Source organism: Muscardinus avellanarius (genome assembly GCF_963383645.1).
Source record: "Muscardinus avellanarius genome assembly, chromosome: 10".
NCBI lineage: Eukaryota > Metazoa > Chordata > Mammalia > Rodentia > Gliridae > Muscardinus > Muscardinus avellanarius.
The window spans coordinates 73,442,345-73,464,013 of NC_137796.1; the positions used below are offsets into that span (position 1 = coordinate 73,442,345).

At 46.6% G+C, this 21,669-nt stretch overlaps 1 protein-coding gene across 1 annotated transcript in view; it reads left to right on the forward strand.

Moving 5' to 3' along the window:
* Positions 1-21,669, forward strand: part of SDK1 (sidekick cell adhesion molecule 1) — a gene marked incomplete at both ends in the record, with an annotated part of 886,211 nt that overhangs the window by 668,139 nt on the left and 196,403 nt on the right. The window contains 3 exons of the mRNA XM_080702238.1: positions 9,274-9,421; positions 10,844-10,984; positions 16,038-16,219. Coding sequence (XP_080558364.1) covers positions 9,274-9,421; positions 10,844-10,984; positions 16,038-16,219 — 471 coding nt within the window. The remainder of the gene's footprint in view (positions 1-9,273; positions 9,422-10,843; positions 10,985-16,037; positions 16,220-21,669) is intronic.

A 21,669-nucleotide genomic window follows, 5' to 3' on the forward strand; every position in this document is an offset into this window, starting at 1 on the left:
TGTCTTTTCATGTCGCCGTCTTGCACAGGCGCTCCATGAGCTCATTTGCTCGGGTATGAAAGCCGCTCCCAACTGTCACTGCACAATATGTTAAACATCTTGATCCCCGTTTGCTATTATGTACTTAAAAGCTGATGGGCTTTGTGCTGTTTTGCTTGCCCAAATGGCAGAGACTTTGTTCTTCATGCCTCAGATGGTTTCAATGCTGTCTTTGAAACATATCTCGCGTAGGTATTTTCTAATAGCCTCGGGGTTGTTAGAGAGTACTTTATGTTTTAGCTCATTTTCCTTTTGGCTTTTGCATATCGAGCCTCACATTAATAGCATTTGTCTTGTGTCTAAATGCATGCAGGACGACAGGGCCTGTCACAGGTGTTTAGGAAGGGAAGACCATTGCTGTGGTCTGGACTTAGAGGATGCTAGAGGGTTTTCTGGTTACTCCCAGCTAGCTCCCTGCCCTAGGCGAGATGAGGAGGGGCGGGAAGCCCAACATGGAACCCATGTCCTCTATTGGTCCTCTCCTCCTGGAAGGCTTTGCCCAAGCCTGTCCTGCAGTAGGACATCATTTCTCACACGAGTATGCCTGTTGTGATGGTCCAGTGAAGAATACAGAGTGCCTCTTTGGCTTGTGGCCCTAAAGGCTGGGTCATCCAAAGACTACCATCCCTCCATCTACTAATAGCTTCTCAGCTGAGGATAGACCTATGTCCACCCTGCTGCAGGGTGTACCACCACTGTCACAATGGGCCTCCGGCCCAAGGCTGAACTCCCTCAGCTTGTGGATTGTGGGATCCTCTTTCCACTTCTCTGGAGGGAGTGGCTTCTCCTGCACATCAGTCCACACTGGAGCCAGGATCCTGCGTCTACTCGTGAGCCAAGCGAAAGCCCCGGCCTTTGGTGGCCACCTTTGGTGCCTTGATCTGCAGTTCCAGAGGGGAGCAGCTGAAAGCCTGTTCCTGGGTCACTTTTGTGATGTCCCTTGGCCAGGGAAGCTGGTGTGTGTACTAAATATCTCAGGTCTTTAGTTTTTAGCATTTAGTCTAAAACTTGGTATATTTTAATTCAACCATACATACTTCCATTGTTTTTCAAGAGATTTACAGCAGAGATTCCTTCCCAAAGCAAAGGACATCAAACTGTATATGAACTGTCCACTCTCAGTGTTTTGTTTTGGGTGGAAAAGACCCCTCCACTTCCTGCTCCCTGTTCCTAAGTCTTCATCCCAACTAAGCCTTCTTCTTTTTCTTTCATTCTTTGTTTGTGTGTGTGTATGTGTGTGTGTGTGTGTGTGTTACTGGAGATTGAACCCAGGGGCATTCTACCTCTGAGCTACACCCCAGCCTGATTTTTTATTCTTTATTTTGAAACAGGGTCACACTAAGTTGCGGAGGGCCTCACTAAGTAGCTGAGGCTGGCTACGAACCCACGATCCTCCTGTCTCAGCCTCCCAAGGACTGGGATTCTGCTGCGGCGGCTGGAAAAATGCATCTCTGTTCATGTGGCCATAGGAACACCGGCACTTTAACACAGAAGAGCCAGTGTAGTTCATCCCCCAAACCACCTTGGACAGGTCATCAGGCTGGACACCACGCGCAGGCTGCAGCCTTGGAGAGCGTGAAGGCACTTCCACACGGCTCTTGAGCAACCACAAGAATGGCCTCAGCTTATTTCATTCAAATTTTCTTCATATACTTTATCTTTCAAAATTGTCTAATGAACTTTTATTTCTTTCTGTAGAATGCAGAATATACACATACAGACATGTACATACATACAAGTACACATACACATATATGTACATCAAATTATGCATCATTGAGCCAGGCGTGGTGGCACATGCTTGCAAATCCCAGTACTTGGGAGGCTGAGACAGGAGGATTCTGCTGGTTCAAAGACAGTTTCAGCAAGTAGCGAGACTCTTAACAACCTAGCAAGACCCTCTTTCCAAATAAAGAAGAAAAAATAGAGCTGGGGTTGTAGCTCAGTGGTAGAATACCCCTGGGTTCAACCCCCGGTACTGCAAAAAAAAAAAATGTATCGCATAAAAGTTGCCAGTTTATGCTACTTTTATGATAGAAAAAAATTGCAGTCTGGGAGACATACGTGGTTCTAAGGGGTGCATCGAGGTTTTGTATGGCTTATGTAATTTTGGAGCTTCTGTTAAGAAAGATAACACAAAATTGAAAGGCCTCTGCTGCGCCCTAGGGAAGGGCCAAAGCAGGCGAATGGCCAGAGTTCATCTGTTCATGCTACTTTGAGGCTGATATGAGTCTTCTGCCAAAAGGACACCTGGCAACTACTGCGTGCAACTCATGGAGGTCCCACCCTGTGCTGCCTCTCCACTCCAGGGCCATGAGAATATGCACAGCTGCTTGAACCTGGGCTCTTAAATGGCTCTGAGCCTGCAGCTGACATGCACCTGCACAAACATGTGCACTCAAATGCTTGCACATGTGTACTTGTGCTTGATACACACACACACACACACACACACACACACACACACACACACCCTCTTCTTCTCTTGCTAAGCACACAAGTTTTCTGGTTCAGGTTCGGCTCAAAGCTTCCTAACTTTCCCCTGCCTGGCTCCAGGCCCAAGAGTTCACCGATGGGCCTTTTTCTTTTTCAGTGTTTTGTTATAGAACCAGTTGAAGGTTGACAGAGTTATTGCAAAGAAACGAGTTCCCGCATTCCCCAGGCCCGGCTCCCCCCACGTGCTCCCATCTTAAGCTGGTGCGGCCGGCATGTCGCCGGTGGACTCATCTCAGCCCGCTGGTAGTGACTGAAGCCCGCACGTGCTCCAGGGGCCCCGTGCCCCTCCAGGGGCCCCGTGCCCCTCCATGGTCTGTTGCTGATCTGGAATCCCTTCCAGGGCCCCATGTGACGTCAGTTGCCATGTCTCCTCTAGGCGGGACACTTTCTCACTTTCTTTGTGATGGCCTTGACAGTTTTGAGGAAGACCAGCCCCGTGCTCTATAGAACATTGCTTGCTTGGGGTTTGCTTGATGTTTCTTTCATGGCTCGAATGGGTTTGGGAGGAAGACCAGACGCGGGAGCACCAGTCTCATAGCATTTTATCTAGGATATGATTTATTGACATGACCTATTACTTTTTTATTTTATATTTTTTGGCACTGGGGATTGAACCCAGGAATATTCCACCTTCAAGCTACACCCCTAACCCTTATTTTTTTTTTGAAACAGGGTCTTGCAAAGTTGTCCAGGATCTCCTTAAATTGCTGAGGCTGACCTCAATCCTGTAGTCAGTCCTCCTGTCTCAGCCTCCCAAGTACTAGAATTGCAGGCATGCTCCATCATGTCCAGATAGAGTCTTTTAAAGGAAATCCCAGAAAAGTATGTCACTTCCATCCCTAAGTGATTCAGGAAGAAGCTCAAAAAAAATTTTTAAAGGACAGCACAACTAATGTAGCACAGTGTAATTCCTCAAGTCTTCTAATACTCAGTCCCTATTTCCCTTGTGTAAATAAGCTTCTTTTACATTTGATTCACCTGAATCAGGTTCCAAATAAAGCCCATCTATTGTGTCATTATTTCATCTCTTAATGTCTCTGAGTCAACAAAAGTCCCACCAGCCTCTTCCACCATTCCATTTCTCTTGCCCGGGCAGGGCCATGGCACTTGTCCCAAGAGTGTCCTGGTGTTCAACATGCTGGATTTGGGACATGATGTTGGGTGTTGGTGAGTTAGTTCCTGCTGCTGTGTTTTTGTTTTTTTTTGGGCTATGTTCTTGTTGTTTCTGATACTGGGGACTGAACCCAGGGGCATTCTACCTTTGAGCTATACCCCCAGCCTTTTGTTTTGTTTTGTTGCGGTACTGGGGATAGGACCCAGGGGCATTCTACCTACGAGCGACACCCCCAGCCCTATATTTTATTCTTTGTTTTTGAAACAGGTCTCATTGAGTTGTGGAGGGCATCACTAAGTAGCTGAGGCTGTCCGCTAACCGTGATCCTCCTGTTTCAGCCTCCCAAATGCTGGGATTACAAGCGTGTGCCACCACGCCCAGCTACCCCCAGCCCGTGTTATTTGGAAACATGTTCTTGCTAAGCTGCTGAGGCTGGCCTTGAACCTGCAATCCTCCTGTCTCCGCCTCCCAAGTACTAGGATTACAAGTGTGTGCCACCATAGCAGTTCCTGCAACCTCTTTATTGCCTGGAGCCTGGACTTGACTGCACATCCTGTGTAGGCTGTGTTTTCTTATGTAGTGTGTTAGTATGTGTGCACTCCTAGGTGTTGTGGGGCTTGCCACAGGCATTTAAGGTCCACCTGTTTCATTTTTGATGATATTAAGATTGATCCACTCACAAGCTCAGAAGTAATTCAAATTTCCATGAGCCTAGATTTCTTTGACTATAGAGGAAGTACAATAAAACCTCCTCCCCAAGCTGGGTGTGGTGGCGCACGCTTGTAATCCCAACATTTGGGAGCCTGAGACAGGAGGATCCGAGTTCGCGGACAGCCTCAGCTACTTAGCGAGGCCATTTGCAACTCAGACCCTGTTTCAAAGTAAAGCATAAAAAACAGGGCTGGGGGTGTAGTTCGGAGGTAGAATGCCTCTGAGTTTCCCCAGTACCACCAAAAAATCGAAACAAAACAAAACAAAAATTCCTCCTCCCTAAAAGAGGAGGACCATGGGTCAGCAAGCACTTCTACACTGCACACTTCTCTGCAAACACCAGGATTAATAATGATGAGGATCCGTTTGGAATTAGAAGAAAATTTTCTTCACAAAACATTTTCCTTCCTTGGGTACCATTAATTGCAAAAATGGTAATGCTCTTTTTTTTATTGAAAAAAGCTTCTAGTACATTTCTGGAGATTGAAAAGCACCGGCGTCTTAGCCAGCAGAGAGAGTAGAGAGTGATTAAGTCCTCGTGGGTTCTGAGCCTCACAGCTAAGCAGGAGATGAGGAATGCCCTCTGTGGCAGAGGTTTGTTTAGCAGCCCGGCTGGGGAAGTCTAAAACCCCTCAGTCCTCGGAATCAAAGGCACAGAGGAGTCCCTGGAGGGGAGGAAAGGACACTGAAACTTTCATGGGGTGGTTCCTGTCATCAAAAGACTTTTCCTCATCCCAGCCCCTAAGACAAGCTCATGTCACACTCTTTTGCGAGGACTGGCTAGAAGAAGAATCTTTTAAAAGGATTCTGCCTATTGATTGTCAGGAACAGACTTGCTGTTTAAATTTTAACTATTCTCAGCAAGCTTGCAATTCCAAAGCTTGTGAACAGGCAAATCCTTCCCAAACCACTTTTTTTTTTTTTTTTGGTACAAATCAGAACGCCCATGAGATGGATCGGGTTCATTTGTATTAGTTTTCAGTTTAATCTCTCTCCCTGCCAGATCTTTTATCTTCTAGTTGGAAGAAAAAAGAATAAATAAAGAATTCTATAGATGCAACCAGAGAACTGAGCGGAGCCCAAGACACAGAAGAGATTAATAGGCCCTGTTGTCAAATCAAACTGGGCAGCAGACCCTGCGACTCAGGTTATAGACTTTCAAGAGCTGTTTATGCTCTGAGTGAAGAAATGGCCAAGGGTTGTGTGGGGCTGAGGCTGGAAGGAACAGCACCGAGGGCAGGAAAAGGCAGTGTCCGCGTGGTTATGTGTTTCTATGGAAGAATACATGAGGCTAGGTAATGTACAAAGAAAAGAGGTTTATTTTGCTCATGATTCTGGTGTCTGGAAAGTTTTAACAGCATAGTTCTTACCTACACTGAGAGCTCCCTGGCCATGGCACAAAGTGGCAGAGAATTTGTAGGGGTAGTGGGTGCACGTAAAGAGACAGGGGAGGCACTGGGTTTGCTGTGTAAAGACCTGCTCTCAGGTACCCACTCAGTCCTGCAAGAGGGAGGCACTGGGTTTGCTGTGTAAAGACCTGCTCTCAGGTACCCACTCAGTCCTGCAAGAGGGAGAGCTCACTCCCGTAAGAAAAGCACTAAGCCTTCCTGAAGGCCCCTCTCCTCACAGAGCATCCCTGGCGCAAGGCCACAGTGGGGACCCAGACTCAACAGGAGCTTTGCCGCGGACACACTTTATTCAAAGCAGAGCAGGCAGCATCCTGAGGCCCTCCCCACCCCTTCCTAGTTCTTATGAATAGTTTCAGTCAATTGATTACCACAACTGTCCTTGACTGTGTCCCTTCCTGAAGTGACCATCGCTCATTCCACATCCAGCTGAGCAGGTGAGCCCTTCTCTTGAACACAATGAGATCTGAAGGAAGAGAGGGATAGAGGAAGGGTTTTATTGATTGCTGTATCAGTCGGGGTCCTGCAGGAAACATATGGCACTCTCCAATAAGACCAGCCAAGGAGGAGGTAAAGAGAGAGAATGTTTATGGAGGTGGACAGAGGGAAGCCACATTAGCTTGGGGCTGGTGGCCTCTGAGAAGGTTCTTTCTTGGGATCAAAGAGACCAGAGACATGCACAGCTCAGAAACAGAGGCTGTGCAGAGCTGCCCACCTGGGGAAGAGCGGGCATTGTGAAGGAAGAGCACAGGCAATCCCTGGTACCCTCTCCACATGGAAGGAAGAGCCCTGCCTGGCCCTCATCCCCACTGGCTCAGAGCAGGGAGGAGGAGGTAGGTGTGAGTGTGGGGATTGCACGCTGAGTGCACAGGTGGCCACAAGGTCAGGCCCCTCAGAGGGGCTTCCAGTGTCCAGGCTCACTTCATAGTGAGGTGGTCTTGGGAGTTCGATATTACTTTCTCCATTTTCGCATCTGTTTTAGATTTTAGTCGTGGTAAAACACACATAACAAAGTTTACCTGCAAAGCTGTTTTAAGTGGATAGTTCAGTGGGGTTAAGTGCATTCACATTATTACCCACAGCATCTCCACAACTCTTTTTATATTGCAAAAGTGAAACTCAGTACCCATTACTCCCTCTTCCTCTCCTCTGAGCCCTTCCATTTCCTGCCTTTATGATTTTGATTACTGTAGGGATCTCATGTAAATGGAGTCACATGGTAGTATTTCTCTTTTAATGACTGATTTATTTGATTTAACATAATATCCTTATAGTCTGTCTGTGTTGTAGTATGTGTCAGAATTTCCTTCTTTTTTAAAGCTGAGTAATATTCCATGATTTATTTTACCCATTCACCTATCAATGAACACTTAGGTGGCTTCCACTTTTTATCTATTATGAGTGATACTACTATGAACATGGGTGTACAAATACCTCTTTGAAATCCTTCTAGTTATTTGAGGTATACACTCAAGTGGGATTGCTAAATAAAATGGTAATTCTGTCTGTAATTTTCAGGGAACCTCTCTATTTCGCTTTCATAGCAGCTGTACCATTTTACGTTCCCACCAGCAGTGCACAAAATCTCACCACCTGTTACTTTCTATTTGTTTGCTTGATAATAGCCATTGTAATGGGTGTGAGGTCGTATATCATTGCAGTTTTGCCTTTTTCCCTTGTTTTTATAGACATTCAAACAAAATCAACTCGAAGTAGAAGAGCTCACAGTCAACTGCCATCTCCCTGTTTTTCCTGCCGTGTGCCAGTTGTCGACAGAATGTAAACTATTTCCATGGAAGTTTGCCTTGGCAAGGGAAGGCCCTGCTCCCTCCCAACCAAGTCCAGCTACGTAGGGAAGGCTCTATTGCCTTCCATGTTGGCAGGTAGCTCTTGCCTGTACTGGAGCCTACCTAGAAAACCAGGTCACCGTGAGCTGCTTCATGCTCATAGACTCTCTGGGTCCCGAGCTTTCAAACTCCCAGAGTGAAAAGAGAGGCAGGGTGGGCTTTCCCGTAGCTCATCAGGGATGCACACCTTGTGTTTTTGAAGGAAATAAAAAAAGAGGGGATCCTCGTCAACTGCCAATTACCCGTGTTACCAAAACTCAAGAGCCAGGAACACAGGATTGCCCAGCTGGTGGTGGATACTGCATTCCCAGAAACCCATTTTTGGAAGCAGCTTTATTTGAAATAATTAGAAAGATTGAATCTTTGTAGTCCAACTGGCAGCCCGCCTCGGAGCAGCTTAACTTTATGTTAAGGAATCCCAGCTAACAAATTCTGAATTAGTGATAGACATCTCCGTGGGAGAGTCGACAGAAGTTGCTTTTGGGAGATTCTTTTTCATTTTGGAGCCATCTGTGGCTGCCTCTTGGTGACCTGTGAGGACGCAGAGTGCCGGGTATTCTTCCAATGAGCTGCAGGCACATGTTGTGAATCGCTTGGGCAGTCTTTATGTTTCTGGAGAAGCGGCTGTGATTTTATGGGTGGGGTTTACATGCAGCAGGTGCCGTCTACAAGTTGAGCAAAGCTCAGCCCCACAGTAGACATCATGTGTCCTTTTGACAATCTTCACAGTGGACTAAAGGGATCTTAGTACCACTTTAGAGGATAGTTTAATTTCCACAAGTCTCCTACCCCATATCTTCCTTGTCTAATAACTTGAAAGCGCCATCCGGGCAATAGGGCAGCAATGAATAGGGCTTGATGGTGGATGATAGAGTCATTGCCAGGTTGTGCTCATTCCAGGCACCACTCTACAAAAATATCGGGCTGAGAAACGTGTTTAAATGCTGAAAAACTCACGCAAAGGTTCAGGATCTCGGAAGAATCTTGTGACGCCCGCCTTGCAGGCCTGAGCCCATTTGGCTGAGCGTCGTTCTTCCGCACCTGCCTGAAAGCGGCGGGAAGATGCTCCAAACTAGCTGTGAGTTCACACGTCTCTCTCCAGCCAGAGCCACTCAGGGGCGTGGTGGTAATGGCTGCCGCGCTGCAGATGGGTTGTGGAACACGCAGCCCATCTGTCTTTATCATGCTCATTTCCTCTTTTATTAAAATGTTAATGAATATAGTTTTTATTTATCATTCAGTGACAAGTGCCGCATCTTTTTCTGGGAGACAAATCTGCAATCTGTCTAACCACGTGAGCCAGCAGAGAACTTTACCCCATTACATGTTGAACCCAGAAGTTGGGAATATTTCAGTTCCTTTTAAAATGCCATATGCAGGTTGAACAATAACCAAAAATTAACCCCTTTAATTACTAATTGCAGCACAGGGGTAGCGGGAAGGCCACTGGATCTGGGGCGAGATCCGAGTGTCACGCCAGGCCCACCAGCTGCTAGCTGTGACTGAGACTTGGTTTCTCTGTCTTTCAAATGGGGATAACCTCTACCTCCCCTGGCACCATCTTAGAAAGCAGATGCGCTCATTTATGGGATTGTGTTTGCATTCACTTGTCATTCGGACACATGCTCCTGGTCTGAATGTGTTTTGCTCATTCTTCTAGACTCCCCATGGAAAGTGCATCTGTCAAACGTTGGCCCCGAGAAGACAGGGGTCACGGTGAGCGGCCTGACTCCAGCACGCACCTATCAGTTCAGGGTGTGTGCGGTTAACCAAGTGGGCAGGGGGCAGTACAGCGCTGAAACCAGCAGGTAAGTGGCACCCCGCCCTGTGACTGCGGCCAGGAGCGTGTGGCCAAGAGTCATACAGATGCCTTACATTAGGGGGAGGCGATCGATTGATTCGTCCTCAGGGTTATTAGCAAAGACTAGAGTTGGAGAAGACTCACAAAGAGGGCTCGCACGGTCACGTGCTGGCCTGGCTGAGGAGGCAAGTGTCTTGGACTTCCCGCGTGGTGTTCTGACTATCAGTGCCCACATCAATAGCTTCTGACCACGCAGCACAGCCTTCTGCATACAGGAACTTAAGAGCTTGCAAGCATTCCATGTTTTCCGGGTTTTTTCCTCCATCCAACTGCTACCATCTCTCCATTTTTACAAATTATAGCTTATTATGCATATGATTCTGTGTCTTTTTTTTTTTTTTTGCTTTATAATCCACCTTGGAAATCTTCTAATATCAATTCATAAGAAGTGCCTTCATTCGCTTTTAGTAGCTATACGGTCTTCAGTTGTATGGTTGTACCATCGTTTAATCCCCCACTGATGGACAGTCAGGTTGTCGCCAGTGTTCTGGGTATGGCACACAGTATTTTAATGACTAGCTAGTCTTGATGGTCAAATTGCCCAGCTCCGTGTGGCACCAAGTGACACCTGCGGCGGTAGCACTAGGTAGTGTGATAGTGCCTATTCCTCCTTCTTTGACATAGCATGCACTATTGTGCTCACATTTTACTAACTTGATAACAAAAACGGCATCTCATTTTAGTCCGAATTTGTGTTTATCTTAATAACAGTGAAGTTGACTATTGTTATTAAGAGGAGCTGTTTCTACTTTTTGTCTGTTCACTCTTTACATTCTTGGCCCAATTTTCTTCTGGATAATTGGTCTTTTTCTTGTTGACCTATGGGAGCTCTTAAAATATTAAGGACACTAAACCTCATCTGTGAAATGAGCTGCAAACAGTTTGCTCCCGACTTGCCATTTGTCTTTTGGCTTCGCTCAATTAGTTTCTGCCAAGCAAAAATTTTTATGAAATTTATTTATTTTTATTATAAATATCAACTCAAGCCAGGCATGGTGATGCGGGCCTACAATCCCAGTACTTGGGAGATGGAGACAAGTAGATCACAGGTTCAAGACCAGCCTTGGCAACTTAGCAAGACCTCAGCAAGTTAGTGCAACCATGTATCAAAATAAAAAAAGCTAGAGATGTAGCTCAGAAGTAAAATGCACCTGGGTTCAATCCCCAGTACCAATAAACAAATATCAGCCTGTAGTAATTGTACAAATTAATGAGTTTCAGTTCAATCAGTAACAGTTCCATACATGCACATTAGCCGCACCAATTTTTACAAATAGTGACACTTTAAGTTGAGCATGGTAGAGAAGTCCGTAAAGGTCCTTTGTTTCTGGCACTAATGGACCTTCCCCTACCCATCCTCTCTTCTTAGGTTAATGTTACCTGAAGAACCACCCAGTGCTCCCCCTAAAAACATCGTGGCCAGTGGGCGAACCAACCAATCCATCATGGTGCAGTGGCAGCCACCCCCAGAAACAGAGCACAACGGGGTGCTACGTGGCTACATCCTCAGGCAAGTAGACTGTGATGCAGCATTTGTGGGCAATTGCTAGAGTCAGGTTTCTACTCTACGGACTGTGTGTCTGTCAGTCTATAGGAGTCCATCAGAAATGCAGGGACCCAGGTCAGTTGTCAGACTCTAGGGAGCGGGGGACACGACAGCCAACTGGAGCGCACCAGCTAACACGGGTGCACTCACAGAGACCTCCCGCTCAGGTCCACCCATACAGTCAGCACACAGGCTGGTATCAGTGGTCGCATTTTGGCAGGAGAATGGAAGAAGGCATTATGGGTAAGAGAGCAAAGTGTGTTATTCATTGTAAATCCTTTCATTCCTATCAAGTTTCCACCAGATGCATACATTGTTAAGTCATAATCACTTAAAATTAATACTGATTACTGCGATTCAGTTTTGTACCAATCAGTATCACCGTAGTGTGTTGCTAGGTTTTGCCAGATCTTCTAGGATTTTGAGGAAATCAAATATCTACCCTTTTACATTCAACCCCACAGTGTCTAGGTGTTGGAAATGAAACCCACGTAGTTTAAACAAAGGGCAAACCAGATGCACACATCTGCTGGCCAGATGTAGCTAAAGAGGTCCCAGTGTGCCATCTCTGTCTTTGGAAAGAATGCCTCAGCTTTTAAAACTGTTGAGAGAACCATGTGAGAAGTTGGCTGTGTTAGAGAGAAGAAATATCCCCTGCCAAAACTCCTGCTAATTTAAAAATTGCACTGAAACCAATTGCAGGGGTTTGTTGACACAAGTAAGAAGAGAAAAAGTAATGCAGTGTTAAAAGATAATTATGAAATATCCTCCAGTAGCTTCACTGCTGTGGATATATTTAATTTTTCTGGCTTTATCGGAGCAAGAACTATGGGTACCCATTATTCCCTTCTTCCAGGTGCCTACCCTGGGCTTACTCAGAGCTTATGATCAGTAAATGCTTGGTTAAAAAAGTATGGAAGCAGACACGTTTGACTTCTTAAATAAATGCAAGAGATTGTGCAAGTGTTGCTTCTTTAACCCCATTACTTCTTTATATATAGGATCACCCATTCCCGATATGCATGTACAAAACCATCCACTCCTCAGTTAATAGCATGTATCCCCAAATGTATATCTGCCTGTCAAAACCAATACACCGCTACTCCCAAGTGTTTCTTCCTTGGATCCTCCTCATCTGCCTGAACATTTAAATGGGCTTAGCCAGGCATGGTGGTATATGCCAGTAATCCTACCACTTGGGAGGCTGAGGCAGGAAGATTGCAGGTTTGAAGACAGCCTTGGCAACATAGCAAGACACAGCAAGAACCTGTTTCACAATAAAAAATAAATAAAATAGCTCTGGGGACATAGCTCAGAGGTAGAATGCTCCTGTTTTCAAACCCCAATACAAATTAAGTAAGTAAATAAGTAAGCAAGTAAATAAATAAATAAAGCCCTGGGGGTACAGAAAAGGCTAGGCTTGACCTCACAGCACCTTTTGTCTCTGTGCCTCAGATGTCCTTTCTCATGTAAAGAAAGTCTGGGAGATTCAGAGTCATCTTGGCAGGCAGGCCCGGTGGACTCTGTTCCCGTCGGTGCCTCTGGACAATTCCCAGTGGCTGGACCCTCATCCGCAGGCCTCCCTGCTGCTTCACGTGAGGTTTCCGTCCCTCTCAAGCCATCTGCTCCTGCTCCAGCTTTGGCCCTTGCCCTTGTTCATACCCATCCACTAATGAAAATAATTGGCTTGCCCTCCCTGCCCACCCCTGCTTGTCGTCCCGCAGCCTCTGCCTTTTCCAGCCGTGGAGGAAAAGTTTCCTCAGGCTGTAGTTGTCAAGTAAGGTCTTCTAGAGTCATCCTGCAGAACCAGGCCAGGGGCACAGAGTTTAATAATAACAGCTCTCTGATGTTATGAGGCCGTGCAGAGGACTGCGCGTTTCTCTATTTCGTGGGATTACCACTGTTAAAAGGATTTTCTGTGATGGTGTCAGTGAGTTGAGCGCTGGTGAAGAGGGCATCTGTATTTGTTGGGGCTTAAATCAAGAAAGCCTTAAAATGAGGGTTGCTACCCCAGGCCTGTAAATATCAAAGTTTCCCAAAATTAAAGACATGTGCCAAAATGAATTTGCTTGAAAACATTTCCGAATAATCCTTGGGTCTGCAAATCAGCGCGGTGTCTGTGAGCGTGTATCCTCCAGGGCACAGTCGCTGTGTCAGATCCAAGGCACAATGCATGGAAGGGCCAATGGAAATAAATCACCTCCGTGGCTCTGGCCATAAGCAGTAGTTAGGATGCGTGCACGGTAATAAAATATTTATAATAATGGCCAGGGTGTTTCTCTGAGAGGAGCAGAGGGTTATGTCCTTTAAAAACGTTCCCTGTTTATTTCTGTATAAAAAATCATCTCGTTCTGGCCGAGCCAGTCTCCTGGGCAACATAGCCAACCAGAGAGAGGACAATGCCCCGCACGCTCTTATTAATTGCGACCTTCTTAGACATCCTGGGAGCATCACAGAAGCACGCGAGAGCCGGTCATATGGACCAGGCCTGTCCAGCAGGCAGCACAACTGATTGTGAAGCAGTGACTCCTTCAAAAATACAGTTCATCCTTCCCAGCCCTGTGGAGTGGCTTCAGAGGACAGGGGCGGTCCACACACACTTCCTTTTTTTTTAACCACTTCTTATCACTCTGAGTTGTGTCTTGTCTCTCACATATTATTTATTTATTGTTTGTTTGTTTGATTGTTTATGGTCCTGGGAATTAAACCCAGGGATATTCTACCTCTGTGCTATGGCCCTAGCCTATCTATTTTTTATTTTTCTTTTGAAATAGGCCTTCCCTTTGTTGTGAGGCTGGCCTTGAACTTGTGCTCCTCCTGTCTCAGTCTCTCAAGTGTTTGCATTACAGGCAGGTGCCACCATACCTGGCCCTCATGTACCTCTTAAAAGAGTAATGTCTGAAACAAAATTGGGGTGCTTTACACTTTTACATCTCCTTCACATCCATTGTTTTGATTAGTTCTTGCAACGACCAGGTGAAATACCATCATTATTACTCCCTTCTTGGAGATAATAATGCTCAGAGAAGTTAAGATTATGCCTGAGGTCACCCAGCCCATCACTCAACCTAGGTCTGCAAGAAATAAAATGGGTCTGGGGACGTAGTTCAGAGGTAGAATGCTCCTGTTTTCAATCCCCAGTACAAATAAGTAAGCGAGTAAGAAAGTAAATAAGCCAGCCAGCCAGCCCTGGGGGTACAGGAAGGGCTAGGCTCGACCTTATGCTGAAGCCTTTGCTCTCCCCTGGAGTGTGAGTTGTGCAGTGGTGGGTGCACCACAGTGAGCCCTTCCTTGGGTTCCTACTCACTATGTCACACTGACTGTATGTGGCTTTCAGTACTACTCACATACCATATGGATCAGGAGCCAATTTTTACCCTTTTCCAAATGGCTAATTGTCTCAGTGCCATTTATATTTAAAGATCATCTTTTGTAGGCAGGGACTTTAAATGGAAATATCCATCATGTGGGCTACTCTGTGCCAGGCCTTTCCCCACGGCCCGCTGCCTCGAGCACCAGCATTACACAGAAGAGCTGAGCGATCTGCACCTGCCCTTGGCTGTGCATACGGCTCAGTCCAGGATGCCACTTCAGTCCATGTCCAAAGCTGCTGGGATAGGACCCCAGAGCAGCACCGTCTTCCCAGTGCCTCCTACGGGGGGAGCCAGGGCTGCTTGTCCTTGGAGGAAAGAGGCAGGGGAAGACTTGGACCGCCGCACACTTGGGTGCTAACTGCTTTTCATCACTGGAGTTTTCTGCCAAACAGGCCTCACCAAATGCAAAGAGAGGACAAAGGAAGGATCTCAGAAACCCTCATCTCCCTGAGGACCTTTGTACTGCTACCTCCTGGTTGCATGTTCAGCTATTATTTTCTTTGGAGAGTTGTTTTACATGGCAGTCCCCAAGTCCTTGGGTCTCTGCTCTCTTCCAAAGATGGCAGCTTGCCCTTTCCAGAGGTCCACATGCCCTGGTTCATGTACATCTATCTCAGATGCTTCCTTCAATGCGAAGGTGCCTGGCCCTGTGGGACAGTGCAGCCCCAGAGAAGAACTCAGAGATTCCTGCATGCTGTGAAAAGTGGAGGGATTTATTGCTACCCCAAGGGTTGGGGATCCCTTGCCAATCATCTCTCTCCCCTTCCCATTTATCATACAAAGCCGTGTTTCTCTGAGGCCGGAGCCACTTCTGGGCTAGAAATGAGATGCTTTGGGAAGCCGCCGATGACTAGGAAATCACTTCTACAGTACATGTCTCATTTTACCCAGGGGGACTGATCCAGAAAAGCTCAGCAAATTAACTGAGTCAGTTCAGTACATTAACTTCTATAAACTGAATTGTGGAAAAACATTCGCTAATCAAAATAATGTTCTAAAAGTCCTTTCATAGTACAAAACATAATTTCCTAATTTATGCGTTTTCTAAGGGCAGAGTTGTGAGTCACCTTTTTAATAAACTCCACTGTGAATTTCTGCCTGTAGTGAACTAAAGAGCGTGCCACCCAAGCACTCACCACGTCCCTAAGAAGCAATCTGTCACACTTAGCAAGGGACCAGCATCTTAGAAGCATTAACACCTTTTCAGAGCTGTTTACTGCAGCTCTGGGGTATCCATGGAACAGAACTGGGAGCTCAGCCCATGGAGGCCAAGAAGCCACATACTGGATTGCTCCCCACATTTCAGTCCCAAGAGGAAAGTATTTCCCAAATCTGAAAGGGAAATACCTTCTAGGATTTGGGGTAGTAAGTCACTATAAACCCTAGACAAGTTACACTTAAAAAGCTATCATTTTTCCATAACCACAATATAGTCAAAATGCCAGTTCCATTTTGCTCAGACCTTATAATCATTTGAGATCAGAATATATCTTTTAAATTCAGTGAATTGGGAGACAGTGATAACTGGGGCTGACCTCTAAGCTTGGCCCTTGGCATTTTGCTTCCATTTTTCTTTGACCACAGAGAACAACCAGCCCCTATTGAGTTCCTTCTCTGCTGTCATGGGCTTCCTTTCTATGCAGGTACCGCCTGGCCGGCCTGCCTGGTGAACACCAGCAAAGAAACATCACCAGCCCAGAGGTGAACTACTGCCTGGTGACTGACCTCATCATCTGGACACAGTATGAAATCCAGGTGGCCGCCTACAATGGGGCTGGCCTGGGTGTCTTCAGCAGGGCTGTGACCGAGTACACCTTGCAAGGAGGTGAGCTTGCTTCCCAGAACCATGAAGTTGTGAAATCTTGGTGAGGAGCAGGGTTTGTGAAGTTCGATTGCAGTGTGTTAGAATAAAAACAGAGCATGCATTCCTCCTAGCATAGATTCCCAAAGTCAGGCCCCCAGGGAGATGAGACTGGGAAGATCTATAGGGGCAGTAGTAGCTTCGGGTACAATTGGTGCTGAGTAATTTTTCTTTTCTAAAAAGCAGTGGTAAGCCAGTAAGTTTGAGAATCTATGATCTAGAGAGTATTTAGAAGAAAATCCATCATGTATGCCATTTCAATATCTCTACCTATTTTTGAACTGAAGCAGCGCTGTAGAAAGGAAGCCAATAATGTCCTGGCCACTCCCGATGTCACTAAGAGCAGGACATATCTACACACACCCTTTCCTAGTGCACCTGTTCTTGAAAGGGCCTGCAGAAGGGAACTTTACTCAATGCAGTGAGTGTACGTTTTCAGTGGAGCCAGCTGGGGAGCTCTGTGTGATGCTGTGACTGTCTTTCAAAGAGAATGATTATTTACCATTCTCTTTTTCACGATGGGATATGATTATTGGTAATAGAATTTGCTACTTGGTGGATTTTTTTTTTTTTGGCCTTTTTCTGTTCCACAACAAACACTTTGCTCAATCAATAATACTCCCCCACCCCTGAGGGAGGAGGAATAGCCAGAGAGAATCTGATGAAGCCAGTGGGTCTTAAATATATGCACTTAGACTCAGCACTGTCCTTTGAAGCCTTTCTACAGAGCCTGACTCCTCCACTGTTTTCTGGAGGATTCTGGTTTCAAGAAGAACTGGCGGCTGGGACCCATTCTGCACATCTGCATTTCATTGTTATTGTTCTGAGCACTAATAAATAGAACTTTGCATGATGCATTTGTCCTACAGCAGCCCAAATCCTTGCCCAGGGAAGTCATTTTTCCACAAAATCTAAAATCCGTTCTCATCCAGCGATTTATGCCCTCTCCTAGTTCACAGGTGTGATTTTATTTGCTTAGGCATTTTTATTGCTGCCAGGCCTTGACCTTTTTCAAATGATAAGGTTTCTAACTGCCCACTTCTCTCCCCAAATCATGCCTGAGACCTAATGTTCCTTGATATTACATGCTGTTATTATCATCCCTATTGATTGGCTGTCTGTTGTCATCCCCAAGTCCATAAATCCTCCTTTATAAATTAAGTGCAGTCAGTTCCGCCTGCACAGTGACTAGCAGAAATATTAAAATGCAGGACGACTAGGAAGGACCTGTCCATCTGCAAGTAGCTCTTGATTATTCATCTGAAGAGGAAAATAGCTAAGAACCTGGACCGTTAATGTTTGCTTTAATTAGTCTATTTAATAAAATAACAATAAACTTAGAAACACTTAAAATGACTAACACCACCATTAATAATCCCTTATTACTATTAGCTGTGACTGCTTTGTTTTATTACCAGTGCATTTGAGCTCTGCACAGGGCCAAGGAAAGGAAGCAGATCTTGGCCTGATGGAGAAAGTCTTTGAGGCGTTAGCATTTGGCTTTTATTCTGTGGGAAGCCATTCAAGACTCAAAAGCTGTGAGTGACATGATCATAATGCTATACTGGAAGATGAATCTGTCAGTAGAGTGCAAGCAAGATGAGAGGAGGCCAGAGATAGCAGAGCAATAACTTGGCTATTGAGTGGTAGATCTCCCCCACTGTGATGGTTCGTGATGAGAAAGGATTGGGTACATATTTGGGCAGTGTGGTGGCCTTTTAAAACATGACCTTGATTGCACTCCACTGAACTCTGTGAATGAACAAGCTAAGCTTGACTGCCATGTTCATTACTTCCTGCACATTAGGGCTGGGTATAAAAAAAATGGGGCATCCAGTGCTTCTGGTACAGTAGGGCTGGGTATAAAACAGTAGGACATCTAATGCTTCCTGTACAGTAGGGCTAGGTATAAAAAATGTGGGTCCTAGGTAGGGTATGTTTTGTCTTCAGCCACTTATGCATAAAGAAGCTGCATGTTCACCAGCTTAATTTAGGTGGCATGGAATTGCCTGCCCAGCAAATGGCAGAAGCAGCTCTAATATCCAATCTTTGGAGTCCAGACCACTGTCCTCTGAGTGAAATCTACAACCCCCAAAGTCAGCAGAACCTCAGCAGATTTTGGTATGTTTGGTAATAGCCTGGCAAGTGAGAGCACAGAGTCCTATTAATGATGAGAGCACAGTGAGTGGGCTCCTGCCCCTGTGTCTAGTCATCTGGATGGTGAAGTTACTGGGGTATGCTCGAGCTCTGTGAAGAGTGTTGCTCTCCTTGTGTGGGTGGGAACCTGGCTTCCATTTGCTTTTTGTTCAAATCCAATTCTCTGCTTTTTTGTTTTGTTTTGTTTTTAACCACTCCTTATTTAATGTTCGTGACTGATACTTGTATGGTTTTTGTCTACATCCTCTCCTTTGGCGCTCAGTGGTCTTTCCCTCACTTGGGTTTTAGTATATGGAGCCCAGAGGCCCAGAAGGCTTTAGGGTACTCAGTGGACATGGCCATAATTCAAACCTTCACTTAGCATGGGGCATTGCTGCTTCTACGCTCTAGGGGACTTCCTCAAATGCACAATGCATGTGATGGCTCTCCCTGTCCCCTCCCCTAGATCCTGTATGAAGACTTCCTGGAAGTGATCTTAGGGGACACATTTAAGTATGCCCTCCCTTTGATGAATGCAGCACTTTCTTCTGCATGTGCAGGCTTCCTGTGTGTTCTCCAGAATTATAAATGCACTGGGAGGTCCCCTGAGTTTGCCAGTAGTCAGTTGATCATCTTATCATTTTCTTCTAGACCTTGACCTTGACCCTAATCTTATTCCTGGGCCACTGGAGAGAATTTCCAAGGTTGTGGCAGCCTCTAAGATAACCCCAGGAAGCATCTTTCCACCCTGACCCGCCTTGTTCAAGGGTCATACTGAGCACCAGGACCTATGGGGAGAGGACACTTACTAGCCACAGCATGGGCATGCTGGGTTTTAGATGTGGCCGTGGCACTGACTCCAAGTAGGGCTCAGGAACCTGGCCTTGGGAGGGGCCCATGGCCTGGAAGAGTACAACTGGCTGAGCTCCAGATGGCTCGGGGTGCAGTCACACCATGTCACCCCACACCATGTGCTTTCCACAGTCCTCCCAGTCGCCACACCACACAGGAACAATATGAGGCAGTAAGCTAATTTCATCCCTGAACCAATGTTCTCACCCAAGACAGGACAGAAACAGGAGGATGCTGGGCCATTCCAAGGGGAAGAGTGGGGAGGGGCGGGAAGGACAGAGATGCTAACAACAACTCTGAGAAGATCAGACAGGATCGGATGAGGTGACATATCAGGAAGGAGAGTAACAGCAGGAGGGACCCGAGTGCTTGGGAGGCAATGGTACAGACTGGGGCACAGCTACACAGGCGCGCACACACGTCCTCACAAGACCCAGCAGGAGCCTCTCTGGGGCCTCAGGGCCTGACTACTGCTTTCACCTTGAGCCTCAGGAAGTGCATCTGAACTTCCCAGGCTCAGATCTTCATCAAGACACTGCAGCATAGTGTCTGTTCCTGCTGCTTCCAGGGTGTCTGCAAAGAGAAAAGGAGATGATACAAATGAGAAGGTTCTGAAAGACATGACATGGACACTAGTGGTCAGTCCTGCTGTGGTCACCTATGTCTGAGTCTCTGCTGTGACAACTCGTATCTACTACGGTGCTTAAAAGTGTCTCTAGTAGCCGCTGTGTAGAAGATTTGTATCTCTGCTAACAGTCAGATAGACACGTGCGTGCCCGTGGAGTGCTCAAAGTTATGGGATGGGCCCTGCCACCACGGGTAGATACTGTGGGGACCTGCAAGATTTAGCCCTGGAGGTAAGGTGGACTGATGTTGGTGAAACCAAAGTTAGAACTAAGAAAGACATGGGCCGGCTCGTGCTGCTGCCCCAGTCTCATCCACAGAGCAGTGCTACAGGCAGGCGGTGACAGTCCCTCAGTCAGGACACTCAGAATAGGCCACAGACAGGAGAGCAACGCCTGAAGAGGGGCTTATTGGGATCCCTAGGGTGGGGCCAGTAGCAGAGCAAATGTGAAGCTGTTTGTCATGGTTAGCTATGGCATCTAGCTGCTAGAAACAGACCCCAGTGGCTTCAATGGAATGTAGATGTGTGTTATTTTTCTCACATCAGAAGAGCAGGCACAGGTGATGAGGGTTGTAGTTGCAGCTCTGGATCATCAGAGAACCAGGGCCCTTCTGGCTTTTTGTGTTGCCATCTTTCATATTTTTCTCGTGGTCATAACCTGGCTACTGCAATGCCAGCTGTCAATATATCCACATACTAGAAGGCAAGACAGAGAAAGGCACCAGGGCATGCCTCGTGGCCAAGTATGCCTGCCTTTAATGATCTTTCTTAGAAGCCCCATATGCCACTGACTTCTGCTTGCAATTCATGAAATTATCCCTGTGCAGGAGAGGCTGGGAATGTGGTCTTTCTACTGGAAGCATTATTTGTCTGTTGTTAAGGGAGGGAGGGGGAAAGGCTGTTGGAGGGGCAGTTAGCAGTTTCTGTCACACTCTGAGGTGGCTCCTTGGAGGAGCCAGACCCCGGAGGTGACACAATTTCCAGGCATGAAATTGCACAGTCCTCCTCATGGCTGCCCCCCGGGAGTGCCTCAGGGTACTTCCTAATCACCTGTGCTGGGATTAGCAGACACTTCGAACCCATAGCTCCTGCAGGCCATGGCTTCCACCTGAAGCCCGGGGCCTCAGGCTCAAGGCTGAGCCCAGGGGCTGCTGAGCAGCGCGTCCTTGCTGCTGGAGCCCTTGGTCCTGGAGTATCCCCCAGCTGGTGGCACTGAGTGTCAGGAAAGCCTGGAGGCTCAGTAGGTCCTTCAGGCTGAAGAGAGAATAATTAAAATGCCTGCATATGAAAGGCGAAAAGAATAACTCATACAATTAATTATTTGTCAGCCTAATTTGGAAAATTACCTAAATGTATAGAAACAGAATTTGGCAATCTAGCAGGGGATTCTGGAAGAGGCAGAAACTACTCAGCTGGAGGGGGAAGACTAAAGCTTCAGTCCAGCCGCCTGAGTGCCTTCACCCAGGGCTAGCCCGATGCATCAGGAGACTGAGGTGTGCTTCATCTTGACCCTAATAAAGCTCTCGATGGAGCCCCCCCTTGACAATGTGGCATGGTGGGAAGGCTGTCTGGCTCCCTCTGCTGCTGGGTGGGAGGGGAGCTTGTTAGACAGTCCTGCTCAAAGAGAACTCATAAATGTTGCATTGCTAGCCCGGGGCCGCCCTCCCCACCCCTCCTTCTCACATACACTTTTTTTTTTTTTAATCTCAAGTGTGTTTCCTTCCAGGAAGCTCCTTAAGAAAGATAAGTTGTTATTTCTACGCTGAGTTCAGCACAGCGTGGTCTTGAGCCCTGAAGTAAC